Raw genomic sequence first — 19,587 nt, forward strand, 5'->3', positions numbered from 1 at the left:
GTAACGGTAAGCCCAATCAAACCAGCAGCTCCTTCGGGGGTTAGTGCTATAGTATTATAGCAAAAAGTAAAGAAAAACATTTTTTTTTTCAAAATTGTCGCTCTTTGGGGATTAAATACCACCAAAAGAAAGCTCTATTTGTGGGTAAAGAAGGACACCAAATTTGTTTGGGTACAATGTCCTATGACCGTGCAATTGTCAGCTAAAAGCGCTGTAGTGCCATATCGCAAAAAATGGCCTAGTCATTAAGGGGGCAAATCCTTCTGGGGCTGAAGTGGTTAATGTCTAAACCGCTGGCGACAAAACTGAGTACACCCCTAAGTGAAAGTGTCCAATTAGCCATTTTCCCTCCACAGTGTCATATGACCCTTTAGTGTTAAAAGGTCTCAAGGTGTGAATGGGGAGCAGGTATGTTATATTTCGTTTTAATATTATATAAAGCCGCGCTTAGGTCACGCAAAATTTGTTGCAGCCTCCCCAAAGAAAATGGAGTTTCTACAGAAAAATTGGTATTATGTTAGAGTGGGGTAATTGGCGCTACCTCATAAATAGTCCTACGTCTGATATCATAAACTTTTTAGTTAAAACACAGTGGAATTAAGGGTCTCAGGGACTCATCTTATTGTTATTATGTGATATAATCCCTTCATATACCTATACTAGGTCTGTATCACAGTGGTCATATATCTAAAAAAAGGTCAGCAGTATTCAATTGTGTATGATGAATTATAGTGGATAGTTATAAATAATATTTCATAATAAAGTGCAACATAATAATAATAAAGTGCCCAGTGAGAAAGTGCAATTAGTGCCTACGGACCCTATACGTGCTAAAATATAATACGCCCTATCTAGACCGTTAATGTTAAATGACCACATAAAATATATATATATGTATATGAAATTAATGACCATACGAAAAAATAAAAATAAAAATGAAAATAAATATAAAAAGTGATAATGAAAAAGGTGAAGCTGTGAAATAAATCAAGCTATACAAAAAAAAAACAAAAAGGATAATAAAAAATCAGCAAGCGAGTACAAAATAAATAAATGAAATTAATGTCCACAAAAAAATGAAATTAATGCCCACAAAAAAGTTCTTCAATTGTGCAAATCCATCAGAAAATATTTTCATAAAGTGACTTTCGTGCTCATATGTTCTTCAAATGACTCGAGTGCTCCCCCCACAAGGATCCCCACTCGCCAAATATCTGCACCCCTGCAGGGGTAATGTGTATATAAATCAGTTCCTTGAATGTGTCGCAGCTCCAAGTACCATGCGATTCCAGAGGTGAGGCCCAAGGCATGTTCCTTCTTTATTAATGTCAGGCTCAATGGTCTCCAGTGTTTTTCTCATAAAAAGAAATAAAGAGTGGCTTCCATAGTGTAGTAATTGGAACAAGCTGTTTTTTATTTAGCATAATCAAAAAAACACAAATTTGACAGCAAAAAATATAAAAATAAAAATAGAACAGTCCAGATATTTCACTACTGGAAATTGGTGAAACAGCAAAGTTCCATGTATAAAAAGATTTAAAACAAAAAAAGTTATAAAAATATATAAAAATTAAAATTAAAAAAACTCTCCTCTTATACAGGAAAAAAAGGAAACGTCCCCTCAGCTCATATATCCGTCTAATGCAGAAAAGTGCTGCTTATTCTAGTATAACAGTCTGGATGATTTATATATCTATAATGAGCAGGCATAGATACCAGTTTTCCGAAGCAGAGGAGGAAAAAACTCAATATAGTCACCTCAGTTAATGTGTCTATTCGGGGCCCGGTCGGCGGATACGCAACGTGCGCTCCAGCTGCGTTCCACACGCTCAAGCTACCCGGAAGTGACGTTGTGTGCATGGCTAGAAACCATGAAGGGCCCCTTTGACCCCCGGACAGGGCTCTTTTCTCCGAGCCCGGTGGCGGAACAACAGGGCTGGTCGCAAGTGGGTGGCTGCATATAAAGGAATCAATTTCTCCATTTCCTCCTGCTTCTCCTCCTCTCCCTCCCACAGGCAACCAGCAGCTGCAGGAGGAAAATGGAGAGATTGGTTCCTCTATGTTGGTGTTTCTCAATCTTTTTCCAGTCAGGGCACCCTTGAAGTATACCCCTAGGTGAATGGGGCTGCACTGCAACCACCCTGCATGCAGTTGCAGCATAGTGATGATGCATTTAAGAGGTTAAAACAGGCAGTCAGTAGGCAAAATATTGCCTCTTTACCGGCTGTCAAATGCCTCTGAAAAGCGATCTGAGCATGGATCGCTTTTTGGAGGAACAGGTACTGGTTCCTATGAACAAACAAAAAAATAAAAAATAAGTTCTGATTGTACACATATAGGTGGTCAGGATTAAAAGCGCATGCATAAAATGTGCATACATACATGTAAACACACACATAATACACACAAATATACTGTATATATACATACATACACACACATATATATTTATATAAATGCACATATGCATGCACATATAAACCAGTAGCGGCTAGTGCTCAAAATTTTTAGGGGGGGGGGGGGGGCAGGCAAACTGAAAAATTCTGAAAAAAACCCATAAAAACATCCATTGCAGCCACTGTGCCCATCAAACGCTGCCATTGTGCCATCAAATGCTGTCACTGTGCCCATCAAATGCTGCCACGGTGCCATCAAATGCTGTCACTGTGCCATCAAATCCCGCCACTGTGCCCATCAAATGCTGCCACTGTGCCCATCAAATGCTGCCAGTGTGCCCATAAAATGCTGCCGGTGTGCCCATTAAATGCTGCTAGTGTGCCATTAAATGCTGCCAGTGTGCCATCAAATGCTGCCACTGTGGCCATCAAATGCTGCCACTGTGGCCATCAAATGCTGCCACTGTGCCCATCAAATGCCGCCACTGTGCCCATCAAATGCCGCCAGTGTACCCATAAAATGCTGCTGGTGTGCCCATTAAATGCTGCAACTGTGTCATTGAATGCTGCCACTGTAAATCCCCCTGCCGTTTGCCCCCCTCGCACTGCCCGGCACTTACCCTGTCTCGATGGGGCAGCGGGTGACAGCCATGAGTGGGGTCCTCCATGTGTCTCCTGCCGTCCTCATCTCTCATCCTCTCCTCCTGATAGGGGTCAAATACCCGCATCTATTCTTTCAGCCAATCAGGTGACAGGTAAAAGACCTGCACACCTGATTGGCAGAAAGGGGGTTCAGTGTAAGCAAAGTGAATATTAATTTGCTTTTTAAACACACCTGGGTGGACTGTGAGCGTCAAGCATGGCACTCACAGTTCACCTATTTTGAAGCCTATTAGAGCCTATGGCTCTAATCAGGTGCTTCAAAAACAGCCCAGCTGCTGTAATTCAGGTGCCTGGCACCCAAAAATGGGCTGGACACCTAAATATGGGGGTGGCATCGGTGGCCATGGATAGATTCATGCTATGCATGAATCTATCCATTGGTCATAGATTGGGTGGCATGAGAGAGGGGTTGGCGCCCGTGCGCTCTTATGGATGCACCGTCACTGATAAACACATGCATGCACACACACACATACATATGCACACACATTCATACATATGCACACACATACATACATACATGCACACACATATAAACACACATACAGTAGATAGATAGTCTTATAAAAAACGGCAGACCTTTACCTTAGCTCTTCCTGCCAGGTACTGCATTATAGGGGGAGACAAAGAGCACAGCACTGTGCTTTCACTTTAGGTTAATGTAACGAGCTCCTTGCACAGTGGCGCCGATTACAGTTTGCCTGATGATTGGGGAGCTCATCTCAGCCACCCCTGCTGCTCCTCCTAATCAAAGAGTACGGGAGGCTCTCAATGGCCCCCTGCAGCAAGGGGGCCGGTCGCCATGGCGATCTCAGCGAACCCTATAATTCCACCACTGATCTTAACTAAAACATGAACTTTCACATCTTAATAAATGTGAATCCTTCCTTCTCCATCTGTAATGGGGAGTTGAGGGAAACCAATGCAAGATTAATTACTAACACATGTTGGCTCTCCATAGAAATGCTTATGAAACGTATATCAATATGGTCTCTGTATATACAGCTTTAAATATTAAATGTAATTGTGCACTGAACTGTATTTTCATTGTGCTCATGTTGAGCACCTTGGTCATTGTACCAATATGTCTTTCTTATTGTAAATCATGTCAATAAAAAAGAGTAAAAAAAAAAAAAGATACAAATGAGTGTCTGCAACTGTTGTCTCTTTCGCTTTCACTAGAGCTCTAACCTTGCAATGGCTGTGGCATGCTCACATTGTTTTTCCAAAACTTCAAATTTCTGCTTTCTGGCATGCAACTTCAGCTTCCACCTCTGCTTTCTGGCGTGCAGCTTGAGCCTCCATCTCTGCTGTTTGGCGTGCAGCTTCAGCTTCCATTTCTGCTTTCTTTTGGGTGAAAGCTGCCTGAATTTTAGAAGATGGTTGTGTATTAGTTTCCCCAAATTGTATATTACTTTGCTCAAAATTTTGAGAGGGTTAATAGTAAAGTCCTTCCAGCAGCAGAGAAATGTATCAATTTGCTGTGCGTGAGCTCAGGTTTTCTAGGCTAGTTGCAGAAAGATTTACTTTGACTTTCTTATAAGATTTCACAGACAAAAGGCCATGTGCTAATGCATACAGAGGTAGTGTATAAAATGTTTGTATGGCACAGTTGTATGAACATTCACAGCAGTAATATTGTACTGTGGCTGATTAGTGCTATACTGAGATTTGCTTGCAGACACATACAGGCTTGTGTAGTAAAGGCTGTGTTATTTCCACTGTCCGTATAACATCTCACTGTGTATCCAGAGCTAGCAAGGATCCTATGAAATTTCACTGATATTTCTAAAGATCTTTTGACTGTTCTTCCTCTCCAATCTAAGCATTAAAAGTGTGATCTCTGTAATTTACAGTTGTAATGAGATAGCGATAACCCATTCTTAGCAGACAGTGACTCAATCCAGAAAACACCCTGAAGATCTTGTGATGTTTAATCCATAAACTGTGAGGATCTTACAACAACGATCATCGTATAGGTCAAAAGTTCATAATGTGATCCACTTCATGAGACGTGGCTGAGATACATTACTGGGAAAAATTTATAAAGGGTGAAGCTAACTATACAGAATAAAACTGAGCTAAGGGGAGGGGAGGAGTCAAGGGCAGAAGATCACATATAACATTTAAAGGCATATCACAAGCATGTGAAACATGACAGGCACTGTGCTGAATCCCAGAGTCCAGTGCCAGAACAAGTTCCGGTACTGAGCACCAGTTACTGTACTTGCCTAAGTGTGACTGCTAGTGTGGGCACCGGTTCACCTGACCCCCCTTTTGTGGGGTTCCACACTGGCGATCGCTCTCTCTGTGTCAGCCGGCATATCTCATCGCCAAATGCTTGCACACAGAACTCTCTGAAACTGGCTCCTCCTCCTCAGCTCTAATGTTCTCCTGTACACAGACAGGAGGATGAGGAGCCACGGAGGTGGGAACATGACATTGCAACAGCCGCACTGTTGATCTGAGGTCTGTATTTATGGAAGTGCATATACAGGGGAACAGAGTAACAGTGGTGGGGTGTGTGTGTGTGTGGGGGGGTGGTAATAAGGATATCCATCTTGAGGAGTGATAGGGGGAAAGAGGATGTGTGCTGGGGGGGGGAGTTCTGGGAGGGAAGAGGACTTGTGCTTGGGGGGCAGATTTGAAATCCCCCACACCACTTTCTAGTCCTCTCCCCTCCCAAAGCATCCCCCAGCACATGTGCTCTTACCACCCCCTCCCAAAATCAAAGAGATGCCACCTGCCACAGAGGGGAGGCAATTGCGGTGTCTGAAACTCCTGGGATCCGTAAGAGATTCTAGCACACCCCTGCCAAGCAAGTTACCCATTCTGGTGCACCCCTATCAAGCAAGTTACTGGACCCCCGGATTCATGGGACACCAGGATTTTGTTCAAACCTTGCAAAGGTTCTGTAAAAACCGGTACAGTTAGAAACAGGGGCATATGTACAGGGGTGGCAATTGCGACCTGGCCCCATGCTCCAGGGGGCCCATGCAGCCCCCTGTACACATGGATAGGATGGCACGGCGGGGGCAGCATATTGAGGAACCGATCTCTCCATTTTCTACTGCAGCCTTTCATCAACTGCAGGAGGACAATGGAGAGAATTGGTTCCTGTACATGCCGCTCTGCCTATCCACCTCCTGTTGTGATTGGGCTCCTGTGCTCTCTACTGGACCTCCTTCAGGACAAATAATCAGCACAAGGAACCTAAAGATAGGACAGGGTGAGTGGCACAGCTTCTGATGGACACAGCCCGGAACCACTATACCGGGGCCCGTGAACAACTCTGAGCAGGTTTCCGCCCTCCCAAGGGGTACTACACATAGACAGCAAAACATAAGCTGCCATGGTTTTAACTCTTCACTGTTTTATTCAAGAAGACCTTTGTGATGGAGATTTTATTGACAAATAGATTAACTATAATAGTATATCTACAGTGTTTTTTTTTATATTCTTTGGTTAGGAATGTTATTATTGCTGCTTGGAAGTGTATAAATTATGACTGTACCTCTTTATCAGTCAAGATTGTTTTTTTGTGTTTTAGCTATTTTTGACAAAACAGATTGGAAAGGATGGAGAGTTATGGTCTGGTTTAGTCAAAGTCATGATTTGAATCCCATTGAAATGATGTGGGGGAATTTGAACTAGGCAGTTCATGCACAAACATTTTGCAACTGAAGGGATTCTGCATAGGGAAGTGGTCAAAATGATGTGTCGCACAGACATCCACAGTCATCCAGGCGAGTGCTTCAAGGACATTCTCTGACCACTCCACCTCCAGGACCTGAGGATCCACCTCCACAAAACTGTGCAACACAAGGACAAGGTGGTTTATTGCACGATGATTATTTATTAAAGGTCCAAATAATGGTGGTAACAGTTCCATATACTGACATTCATTACGTTTCACATAACATAGTTTGGCCCTGTGTTGCTATTTGCTTACACCCTCTGCTAAACAAGAGGAGGTGCTTCCAATTGCTTCTCCAGGAGTTAAACACTTCTCTACTTATCTTCTTGTGAAGTCCAAAATAAAGTCTAAAATGCTGTTTGTAGCCCATGACAGGGAAGACCCACAATGGGAAAAAGTCCTGTCCCGAGCAAATTTAAATATTCCCTCTGCAAGGCTGTTTCATTCCCATGCCTATTGAAGGTATGCAGTAGAACAATGACTATCTGTCCCAGAAGGGGAGCCCACCCGAGGCCTACTCACAACTGCAGGCTGCACATGATGTTGCCCCTTCTCTCTGCCATGCAGGACTGGACTCAAGTGGCATGGCACATCTTTATGTCACAACCTGCCAAAATGAGCACCAAAATCTCACAAAATTTCACTGCCAATAGTAGATACTGGCTTCCCCAAGATCGCCACTCCCCAGTGCTCCATTTATTTTCCCTAATGCACAGAGGTTTCCCTAATGCATAGAGCACAACATATGTACATAGCACCCTGTACTAAAGGGGAAGTCAGACAGGGGACTGTGTTTCACCCACAGTAATGAGGATCATTAGTAGATTAAAACCCCGGTTTCCTTTCTGACATAGGCATCAGCACCTCCTGCGGGTTCTGGCATGGGTTTCCTATGCGTCTACAGATTGCTTCAACATATTGTTTTCATCATGATCGCACTTCCTGTCAGTAGAGAGGCTTAGTCAGAGCTCTCGCAGCTTGCTGTAGCCTTCCCTCACTGTAATTGTGATCTATTGCTAGTTGATTTCAGCAAGCTTGAGATCATTATTAGGGTGTGTGTGACCAGATCCAGACCTCTCCATTATTACAGAAAATGGGAAAATTTATAAATATACAGTATATACTGTGTATACAGTATGTATGTATGTATATATATATATATATATATATATATATATATATATATATACACACACACGCATACACTGTATATCAGCCATTTTCAACCAGGGGTGCCTTGGCAAACTGCCTACATTTTGACCAAAAATTATCTATTGTCCAAGCCAGTGGATGGATGAAGCCATTTAGCTTCACAAAGCCACAGATTTGCATTGTCCACCATTACAATCTTCCAGCTGTCGGTGTCCTAACAACCAATGATGTCATTGGTTGATAAGGAAGACTTTGGGCACCTGCACTGAATACTTTGCCCCTCCTCTTGCCCCACTCTGTCAGCACTGGTGTCACATTAGCTGAGTGAGGGAGAGAAACTGAGGGAAAGGGAGAGACATTCAAAAATGAATCAGTACCAGTGTGCCAAGGTATGTACAGTGGTGTGAAAAAGTGTTTGCCCCCTTCCTCATTTCCTGTTCCTTTGCATGTTTGTCACACTTAAGTGTTTCGGAACATCAAACCAATTTAAACAATAGTCAAGGACAACACAAGTAAACACAAAATGCAATTTGTAAATGAAGGTGTTTATTATTAAAGGTGAAAAAAAATCAAAACCATCATGGCCCTGTGTGAAAAAGTGATTGCCCCCCTTGTTAAAACATACTATAACTGTGGTTGTCCACACCTGAGTTCAATTTCTCTAGCCACACCCAGGCCTGATTATTGCCACACCTGTTCACAATCAAGGCATGACTTAAATAGGAGCTGCTTGACACAGTAAGGTCCACCAGAAGATCCTTAAAAGCTACACATCATGCCGAGACCCAAAGAAATTCAGGAACAATTGAGAAAGAAAGTAATTGAGATCTATCAGTCTGGAAAGGGTTATAAAGCCATTTCCAAAGCTTTGGGAATCCAGCGAACCACAGTGAGAGCCATTATCCACAAATGGCGAAGACATGGAACAGTGGTGAACCTTCCCAGGAGTGGCCGGCCGCCCAAAATTACCCCAAGAGCGCAGCGACGACTCATCCAAGAGGTCACAAAAGACCCCACAACAACTTCCAAGGAACTGCAGGCCTCACTTGCCTCAGTTAAGGTCAGCGTTCATGCCTCCACCATCAGGAAAAGACTGGGCAAAAATGGCCTGCATGGCAGAGTTCCAAGGAGAAAACCACTGCTGAGCAAAAAGAACATCAAAGCTCGTCTCAATTTCTCCACAACACATCTTGATGATCCCCAAGACTTTTGGGACAACATTCTGTGGACCGATGAGACAAAAGTGGAACTCTTTGGAAGGTGTGTGTCCAAGTATATCTGGCGTAGAAGGAACACTGCATTTCATAAAAAGAACATTATACCAACAGTAAAATATGGTGGTGGTAGTGTGATGGTCTGGGGCTGTTTTGCTGCTTCAGGACCTGGAAGACTTGCCGTGATAAAAGGAACTATGAATTCTGCTGTCTACCAAGAGATCCTGAAGGAGAATGTCCGACCATCTGTTTGTGTACTCAAGCTGAAACGAACTTGGGTTCTGCAGCAGGACAATGATCCTAAACACACCAGCAAGTCCACCACCGAATGGCTGAAGAAAAACAAAATGAAGGCTTTGGAGTGGCCTAGCCAAAGTCCTGACCTGAATCCTATTGAGATGTTGTGGTATGACCTTAAAAAGGCCGTTCATGCTCGAAAACCCTCTAATGTAACTGAATTAGGACAATTCTGCAAAGATGAGTGGGCCAAAATTCCTCCAGGACGCTGTAAAAGCCTCATTGCACGTTATCGCAAACGCTTGGTTGCAGTTGTTGCTGCTAAGGGTGGCCCAACCAGTTATTAGGTTTAGGGGGCAATCACTTTTTCACACAGGGCCATGATGGTTTGGATTTTTTTTCACCTTTAATAATAAACACCTTCATTTACAAATTGCATTTTGTGTTTACTTGTGTTGTCCTTGACTATTGTTTAAATTGGTTTGATGTTCCCGAAACACTTAAGTGTGACAAACATGCAAAGGAACAGGAAATGAGGAAGGGGGCAAACACTTTTTCACACCACTGTACCTCCCCATGTGTCACAATCAATGGCGCCCCCTAATCCAGGTTCTTGGCCCCTAATTTACATGTAGGGCCCCGGACGCCTGGATTCCAATGAGTTTTTTTTTGAAGCATGTGATTAGAGCAAAGGCTCTAATTGGCTTAAAAAAAGGGTGGGCTCGGGGCACAGAACACTGCCCCCCGAGCCCACCCACTTATGTGACAATAGCGAATATTCGCTCTTGTCTTCCTGATTCTGCTTCCGGCCAATCAGGAAGCAGTCTTAGGACACCCTGGCCAATTGGGTCTTAGGACACACTTCCTGTTCGCCCAGGAGGAGAATCAATGGCTGGCTCTTTATTCTCCCTGACTCCAAAGGTAATGCCCTGATCGGCGCCATTCCCGTCCATCTCCCGTGAGTGGCGGGGGGTTTGATCGTCGCATTCACGTCCGTCTTTTTGGTGTGTGAATGCTCACTGCATGCCCGGCTGACTCCGGGGCAGGTTTAGTGTTAGCCTGCCGTCCCCCCCTCCCCCAATATATTAAGCACCAGCCGCCACTGTTCACAATGTTGCATCAAAAGGGGAATAAAGCTCTACTAGAACACATTCTGTATGTTCACTTTGAACCTTATGATTATGCTACATTACATAAAAAATGCACCAATATAAAGCCATTTCAGTAAGCAGACTTTGCTAATTATATGTTGTGGTAAGTAAATGGAGGTGAGTAAATGTTTGAAAAAAACTAGGTGGATCATTGTTTTTCACAAATGTTACTATATATTCCAAGTAAAAACCTAATGAAATAAAAATATATGTGCCCAACTTTGCTACCAAATTGAATCCTTATCTGAAAAAAACATAAAACGTTTGGGTAGATTGCAAAACCTAAAAAAAATGCTGATAAAAAATGTCTGTGGATTTAAGGAGAAAAGTGCCGGGGACTAAAGTGGTTAAGTACCCTTTAATAAAATGTATCTTTGTGTTCACATGTGGAATTTTTTTACATGATTCAGTCGAAGCAGAATGGCCTCACTGTCATCCACTTGTCATAAATAAAAAGGACTGACACAACCTTTGTGGAAAAGCACAGTTGCAGTGTTTCCTTGTTTTGAGTGTTTTCGTGAGCAATTACTTGACTTTACCTGTTGCTGGAGGCTGAACCCTATGCTATTACAAAGCTTCCAGTAAAATGAGCTCATCTGTCAAGTACTAGCATAGGTCATGAAATTTGCTTTGTGGGATGTTCTAGGTTGATGACTCAAAAGCTGGGGCCTCTACAGACATGTTTCTGCTGACAGATCAACACTTCCATATCAAGGTACCAGTCTGCAGGAGGAAATATGTAACTCTAACATGAACTTTACACTAAATGATTCTTTCGAAGTGCAGATTACAGACAGGACAATCTGTGTTATTTTATATGTTAAGGGGAATTTCCAAGAAAACTGGAAACTCCATTTAGGACGCCACAGTAAAGGACATAAATGGCAGGGGGGCCATTTAAAGGTACAAAGCTTGGACTTCCTTTTGACTAGCGTTAACCATATTGCTATGATAACACCTACTTTTTGGTCAGAAACAGAAGGCCATTCCATACCAGTTGAATCTGCATGCACAGTTGCTAAATTTGCTTCTCCTCGCTATTGCATCATTACTTATGCCAGCTGTGCCGCCACTAGCTCTAGCAGCTTCAACAGTATCATTTTCTATCACATTAGAAGTACCAGTAGCCCCAGTGCTATGACACTTAAGAAGTAGGCATTAATATTGGAGTCATATCCTTCATTCTTATTTCAACTTTCTGATAGCACCCTTTGTCCTTTTTTAATTCTATGCAGAAGCACAGGCTGCACAACTGTTTTCACCATTGAATGTCTCTGTTACATTCATCAGTGCTTTTTCATACATTGGTAAAAAAGTTCATATGAACAAGGGAGACCATTCGGGTAGTAGAGGGGAGACACATGGAGTGCTAGGTGATCATGAGCAAGAGTGTCCTCCTTTCCAATACTGTTTATTCAAGTATTGTTGCACGGGAAGGACTGGACGCAAACCCAATAAAGTCAACCTTTCATAGTAGGAAAATAATTCTGTGTTCTAAAGAAAGTGTACTACGCAAAGTGTAACATGGTGCCTCGTTCACTGGTTGGGCATTGTGAAAGGTGGAGTCATGGTTTACTGTGACACAGTTTTTCCACATATTACAACATCAGTTTCCTTTGTGATAATGTAGAGATGTAAACAAAAAAAGAAAGCTGGAAGACTTCTCTCTTGTTGTGATCACGGGTTTTAACTTGGACTGGGTAGCTTTATAATGCCCAGTAATGGCCAGTCTTCCACTTATCTCTGTACATGGATAAGACCTAAACAAGAACGCCAGACTGTTTAAAGTTTTAGAGTGTATCTGGAAGAACAGGGACACATTCATAGCTGGACTTCTCAAAAAAAAAACCATTTATTTTTGTGCCGGGGGTGACCAGACTGAGTCAAGTGCTATTATGGAAAGATGGAGGAACAGTATTGGGCATCAAAGTAAGGACCTATTGCACAGTCACTTTTAATAATGCTTGTATTGTCTGGCAATGACCGGGTAGACAGTGGCTTCTACTACAGTTGGTCTTTAGAATGGAGTGTTGACCCTTCCTTCCCACTAGAGTATGGTGTATGGAGAAAAAAAGAAGTAGAAATGTCAGAGATGAAGTAATGGGGTATAATGACAGAAGGTAAAGACACTGTAAAGAGTCATGGAGGACTGTGGTAAAAGTGGTGGCATGTGAATGAAGGGAAAAAAGAAGCATGAAACTTCCATCACTGTAGCCTGTAGTCACATAGATTTTGGTACCAAGAGCAACAAGCTTCTGTTCTGAATCTCCTCTAATGTGTAATGGTTAGCATTGATCCTTCTCCATCTTCTAGTCATCATCCAGCATTGGGGCTCAGACCACACCTTACTCATTAAGAATGCCTAAATAGACTGCTGGGTATTAAGCCTGTGCCTGATCAACAGGTTAGTCTAATCATCCTATGGATAAAGGTCTGTCTGACTGTTCATGCCTTAGATTATTACTATGATTGTTTGGCTTGCATTTGTGCTCAGCTAGTCTGTGCTTATCCTGATCAACGGTCTGTTACCTCTGCTACTGTCAGTCATTGTTCTATCTATCTGAAACTTGGGCTCTGCTTGTCTCCGCCTGAGTATCAACCTGCTGACTCTGCCACTTACACGTTCTAGCATCTATCTTGCTTGTTAATTGGCTGTCACCCCCTGGGGACACAGTGGGTCTACCAGACTCTGTGACATATTACTGGTGATCCTTCAGACACAAGTCTACTGTGCCTAATGGTATGTACACATATAATCAAACTTAATGTACACGGGAGGGCAGATTCATTCTTCAATTCCTAGGATGGAACTTAATGGTACCGGAGAGGGCCACGGTGAGAATGCAGTTGATGGCAGGGCCTTTCAGAATCGACTATTCCTTTTAAAAATTGATGGGCTGTCAACGTGCAGCCACAAAATTAGCCCCATTCAGAATACAAAATACTGACATGACAAATTTAAGTACAAAAATAAAATACATAATTTAAATAGGTGTTTTCATTGTTTATATTGATAACCAAAGTTCTCTTCCGTGCTCTCCTCTGGAATGTTCCTTTGTGTTGTTATTGTTACATTGCTATACAGAGATTTATTTTCTGAGAAGTATCTTCTACTGCTAGAAGGAAATGCTGAGTAGAGGTCTTGATGGTAGCTTTCTGGCGGTATGCTGCGTCTTAAGTGGGAGTGGTACACATTGTGGGGTGACTGCGGAAAACGGGGGTTTGAAAAAATACGAGAGGAGTCATGGCCTGCAGAGGCATAATCCGGACTGCGGCAAGGACTGTGAGGTAGATGACTGGACTGTGCGCAAGGGGACCGAAATCCAGCATGAATGTCTAATTTTGCTACAAGTGGCTTTCCAACATCAATTTTCTTCCTTTCTTCCACCATATCCTCAACTCCTTCATACATGTAGATGAGACATACCGTGAAGGTCAGGTTTTCCTTATTGAGAAGAGAATAAAGAAATGGATGTTATAAAGGATTATATCACCTTGACAAAATAATTGCAGCAAGTTTTTGAATGTTGTGCACGAATGAAAAGCATCCTTCATTACCTGCCAATTACTGCCTCACGCAAATGTTACAATTACCCAATTTATAAATATGGGGAAAAAGAACAAACTAACTTTGTACACAATGAGTCTGGTTCTAAGCTACCCAAAGCACTTTTGGACCTCACAGATGTTCATATATATATATATATATATATAATATACCACCCGTTATTGTCCTTTTAACAATTAATATATCTGTGCATCTATGCTGTAAACATGCACTATTTATTTCGCTTGCCCATGATCTGGAAATCCTGTGTAGGTACTGCATCTAAGTTGGGTTTGGTGGGACATTCAACATGTGCATATTCAACTTATGCCACGTACACAAGACCAGACTTTTCAACGGACTAGGTCCAACGGTCTTCCTGACAGACTTTCGGCGGAGTTCAGACAGACTTTCCGAATGAACGTACTTGGCCACACACAATCACACCAAAATCCGATGGATTCGAATGTGATGACGTACGACCGGACTAGAATAAGGAAGTTCATAGCCAGTAGCCAATAGCTGCCCTAGCGTCGGTTTTTGTCCGTCGGACTAGCATACACACAAACAGATTTCTCGATAGGAACTGGGTCCGGCGGAGTTCCGGCCAAAAAATTTGAAACATGTTCTATTTCTAAAGTCCGTCAGATTTTTGGACAGCAAAAACAAAATAACTTCAGTATTTGTTAAACATCCATGAGTTTGTTTTTATTGTTATCTTCAAGCTAAGCCCCTATGAAGGGGTGTGTTTATATCCCTTAACATTTAATGAATAAATAAATATTACAGGATTCAAAAATTATTGGTATGACTCTCATCTTTGCTTAAATTTTTGAATTATTGTGATTCTGGTAGAATTCACTCCCCAACCCTGATCCTTCTCATAACCAGGTCCATGGCCGTAAGCTGAACTTCCCTGTTTCTTGAATGCATTTTCAAGATATTGTGAGAATGATTCATCATGAGTTGTCACCAGATTCATGGAACACATGGAGGTTGCTTTCTAAATAGGAAAATCAGGAAGTGCCAATCACAGAAGCAGGGCTCAAAATGTGAAGTTCTGAGCTACTAGCCAGGCCTCAAGGGTTACTCGCCACCAGTTGCCCCACCCATCCCCTACCCTGCCCACCCCTAATTCCGCCCCTAAACACGGATTCAGAAATCTATATCTATATGAAATGACACTTAAATGTTTTGTGCAGAATTAAGCTCTAAAAATAAATATTAACAACAACTTTATCCGTGCCCATCAATGTAGCCTCACCTGTGCCCATCAATGCTGCTTCACCCATGCCCATCAATGCTGCTTCACCCGTGCCCATCAATGCTGCTTCACCCGTGCCCACCAATGCTGCTTCACCCGTGCCCACCAATGCTGCTTCATACATGTCCACCAATGCAGCCTACCTGTGTCCACCAATGCAGCCTACCTGTGTCCACCAATGCAGCCTACCTGTGTCCACCAATGCAGCCTACCTGTGTCCACCAATGCAGCCTAACTGTGTCCATCATGCTGCCTTCCTGTGTCCACCAATGCAGCCTGTCCGTGTCCACCATGCAGCCTGCCTGTGTCCACCGTGCAGCCTGCCTGTGTCCACCATGCAGCCTGCCTGTGTCCACCATGCAGCCTGCCTGTGTCCATCATGCATGGGAACAGAGGAGAGGAAGAAGATTTCCGGATGATCAGGGTGCTGGGGAACATCACTGGAACAGCTTTCCTTTCAGTAGCAGTGTGTTCCCATCACTCGGTGTCACATACACCCACGCCCCCTGGCTGGTGAACTTTGATACACATCACTCGTTCCGGGTTGGACGGGTGATGTGTCTATCAAAGTCCCGGGACCAGGTGGCAGGGCTGTGTGTGACAGTGAGTGCAGGGAACACTCTGTTATTGAAATGAAAGCAACTAGTGATGTTCTGCGTGCTCTGATGATCTGGCCACCTGCTCTCCTCTCTTCCCCTCCAAGAGCACTAGGATAAGGACTCCCATAGAACTCACCTGCTGGTGGCGTTCCCAGGCAGCCCTTCCTCGCCAGCCCTGAAAATCCACTCACAAAATGCGAGCAGGCGAGTGGAATTTTTGAGGGCTGGCTTAAAGGGTTATTTCACTGCCTATGCAGGTAAGGGGTGCCTACAGGTATATAGGTATGACTTTGACTGCATTATGCATTATAGTGAAAAACATTGAGAGTCTACAACCCCTTTAAATAAGGCAAGTATTTTACATTCTGTTAATTTTCTAACATTAGTATCCATACAGACCTTTAGTGTTTGTAATGAGCTCAGGCGAGTATATAAGCAATGTTTAGGAAGCTCTTTAGACACCAAGAAGCTACCAGTCTCCTCCGGTGTGCCCTTATTAGTTTCTTTTGGGTCCACATATAAATCCTGCATGAAAGTAAACATAGTGCAAAGCAGTTTTAGATGTGTTTGATGAAAACTATCAAAGCACACAAATAACATTGCGTTATATACTTACACAATTATAATTAAAAGTGACCATGGCAGAAGTAGAACATAATATAACCAGCAGCAAGTGTAAGGATTTGAGTGACTTTGACAAGGGCCAAATTGTAGTGTCGAGTCAGAACAATTCCAAAACTGCAGCTCTTGTGGGATGTCCCTGGTCTGCATTGGTCAGGACCAACCAAAAGTGTTCCAAGGAAGGAAAACTGGCAAACCGGCACCAGAGTCATGGGCAGCCAAGGCTCACTGATATACGTGGGCTACAAATAGAAGAGCTACTGTAGCTCAAATTGCTGAAAAAGTTAATGCTGGTTCCGATAGAAAGGTGTCAGAACACACAGCGGATTGCAGTTTGTTGTGTATGGGGCTGTGTAGCTATAGACCGGTCAGGGTGTCCATGCTGATCCGTGTCCACAGCAAAAGGCACCTTGACATGGGCATGTAAGCATCAGAACTGGACCACAGAACAAAGGAAGAAGGTGGCCTAAGAGTAGTTTGAGGAATAAAACAATGAGTTTGAGGCGTTGACTTGGCCTCCAACTTTTGCAGATCTCAATTCAACCTAGCACCTGTGGAATGTGCTGGAAAAACAAGTCTGATCCATGGAGGCCTCACCTCACAACTACAAGACTTAAAGGATCTGCTGCTATCTGCTAGATACCTTCAGAGGTCTAGTAGAGTCCAAGCTTCGATGGGTGATGGTGTGAGTATTACTAGAGGTGGAACCACAAAAAAAAAGGAATAGCCAAGTTTGCTTTTCTAGTGTAGCCCCCTTAGATAATATACTTATCTTTCCCCGGCATCTGTTCATGGCACCTAGTCGAAGGGGACATCACCATCCATCCAGCAAGATCCTGGGGAATGTAGAGTAGATCTTGCTGAAAAGAGGATCCTGCACTGTATACAGAATCATCTTTACAGATTTGGGCTGAATTGGCAGAATGATGTCATTCTCTGCACTACTAAACCAGAGGAAAGGTAAGTATATTCTCTGACCTTTTTCTACTACAAAAGTTTTTTGTAATGGAATTTCAGAAAGAAAAGAGGGGCACACTAGAAAAGCATACCTTATTTTAAGAGCAAAGAAGCTGCTTTCTCTTCATTAATGATGGTAGTCCCATCCAACCCCTGATCTATGTCTTTTTATGGACTGGTAGGGCATTCATATTGTTCAGCTGTGATTCAGCAGGGCATTTGTTCAGATTCCCTGCTGGCGTGAAAGAGCCCTACATCTTGTATCAGTTTCTCCAAGATCTCATTTAGAAAATTCAGCATACACTTACCAGTGGAAAGTCTGTGATGTTTGCTGTACAGTCAATGATGTTGGAGGGTTTGCTGACGATTCTAGTGTAAATGATCATGACATTGGAGAACTCAGCAGCAAATCCGAGTTTGATTTTCACACCACAGTCGAATTCAATGCAGATACTTTCTGGAAGTTCTGGAGGGGTATCACATGACAAAAAATACAATCTGAGTCTCCTGATATTCAATTTTATGCCACTCTTAGCAATTACTACTAAGGATCTGCTAAAGGAAAATATATAAAATGCTGTTTTAGTTCACTTATGTATTCCATCACAATCCATCATATCATTTTTTTAATACAGCTATTGTAGTTCACACATATTAGCTAGAAGGAAAAAGCAAGCTTGCATTAGGGGGTGCTCTTTGCTAATCTGATGGGTGGGGGGGCAGAGGTAAGCAGGCATTCTTGCAGGAAGGCTTTTTTTCAGCGGGAATGCAGGGGAACGCAGTTCCGGCACTGAATGTATGTAATGAAATGGGGTGCTGTATCTATTGATACTGGCTGCTGGGGGATCTATTGTTGCTGGAGGAGATCTATTTTTGCAGGGGGGTCAATTGTTGCTGGGGTAAGTTTTATGTTTCGAGGGGGTCAGTTGGTGCTAGGAATGATCTACTGTTGAAGGAAGGGTCTATTGTTTCTAGCTGCTGGAGGGTCAATTGATGCTGGCTGTCTGGAGATTTGCTACTGGGGGGTCTATTGTTCATGGGGGGGGGGGGATTGTTTAAAGCAGTCCATTGTCTGTTGTTGCTGGCTGCAAGGGATCTACATGCATTTTACTGCTTTTCTTGTTATCATTGACAAATTTCATACAAATCACTTAGCACCAAACACTTTACTTGGTTCTGTACTCTCTAAAATGGACGGTACTGAGAGGTGGGTAGGGGTTGGAACAAAGGGATAGTGCTCAGAGGTGGGTAGGGGCAGAGACAAAAGGATGAATCTAAAGGAAAGCGTTCCTGCACCTATTCTCTGACAAAAAAAGCCTGGTGATATTTCAGGGTGGAAGTCACCAATGTGGACATGTTCAACAGCTGTCCAAAGAGCATGATGGAGGCGAAGCAGTTATCCCTCCTATTTAAAATCTTTAGAGCAGCCATTCTCAACCAGAGTTCAATGGAACGCTAGGGTTCCTCCAGAGGTAGGTAGGGGTTCCTTGAGCTGTTGTTGATTGATCTTCCTGTTGATAGAGCTGGCATTTTCACAGGGCCAAAGCCACTTGAAAGAGCCAGCGGCATTACACCAATGATCTTTGTAGCTGTATTGAAGGTTGGCATTCTCACCACCACTGTAAGAGGGGCATTATTCACACTAGTTACCAATGTTAGGGATATTTTTCCCACTGATCCCAAATGGACTGGCTCTATCAGGAGTTCCCCTAGACCTAAAATTATTTTCAAGGAGTCCTTGGGGGTAAAAAGGCTGCTTTGGAGAGTGTCTACTTCAATGATGCACATAATATGAACTCTCTCTAAGATTAAATGGAGAGTGCACAGCACTAGTGCAAACCCACCTCAGAACATTTCGACAAGCGGCTCTGTATCCTCCTCAGTGATATTTCACTTGATTAGTGTACCTGCTCCCTTTTGAGGACAGGCATAAAAATATAGATGGCTGTAGACTGGAGGGTACAGGTTAAGTATTAGAGTTAGAGCTGGCAAGTATAAGCTTTGAGATATTTCTAATTACATTATACAGTAGGGGAGAGCTAAACTCTTGTCTAATCTTGTTCTATCTTGAACAAGAGCAGAATTCTTG

General features: G+C 43.0%; 1 protein-coding gene across 3 annotated transcripts in view; it reads right to left on the reverse strand.

Annotated features, from left to right (window-relative positions):
- Positions 1–12,343: 12,343 nt before the first annotated feature.
- The window catches only part of MALT1 (MALT1 paracaspase), a 183,101-nt gene continuing 175,857 nt past the window's right edge, over positions 12,344–19,587 (reverse strand). For all 3 annotated transcript variants that reach the window (XM_077462918.1, XM_077462919.1, XM_077462917.1), the window contains 3 exons: positions 17,807–17,964; positions 16,320–16,445; positions 12,344–13,955 (listed from right to left, as the gene is read on the reverse strand). In XM_077462918.1, coding sequence (XP_077319044.1) covers positions 13,509–13,955; positions 16,320–16,445; positions 17,807–17,964 — 731 coding nt within the window. In that variant the 3' untranslated portion in view covers positions 12,344–13,508. The remainder of the gene's footprint in view (positions 13,956–16,319; positions 16,446–17,806; positions 17,965–19,587) is intronic.

Source organism: Lithobates pipiens, unplaced genomic scaffold, assembly GCF_037356315.1.
Source record: "Lithobates pipiens isolate NorthernLeopardFrog02 unplaced genomic scaffold, aLitPip1_a1.2 Scaffold_3, whole genome shotgun sequence".
In the NCBI taxonomy this organism is placed as follows: domain Eukaryota; kingdom Metazoa; phylum Chordata; class Amphibia; order Anura; family Ranidae; genus Lithobates; species Lithobates pipiens.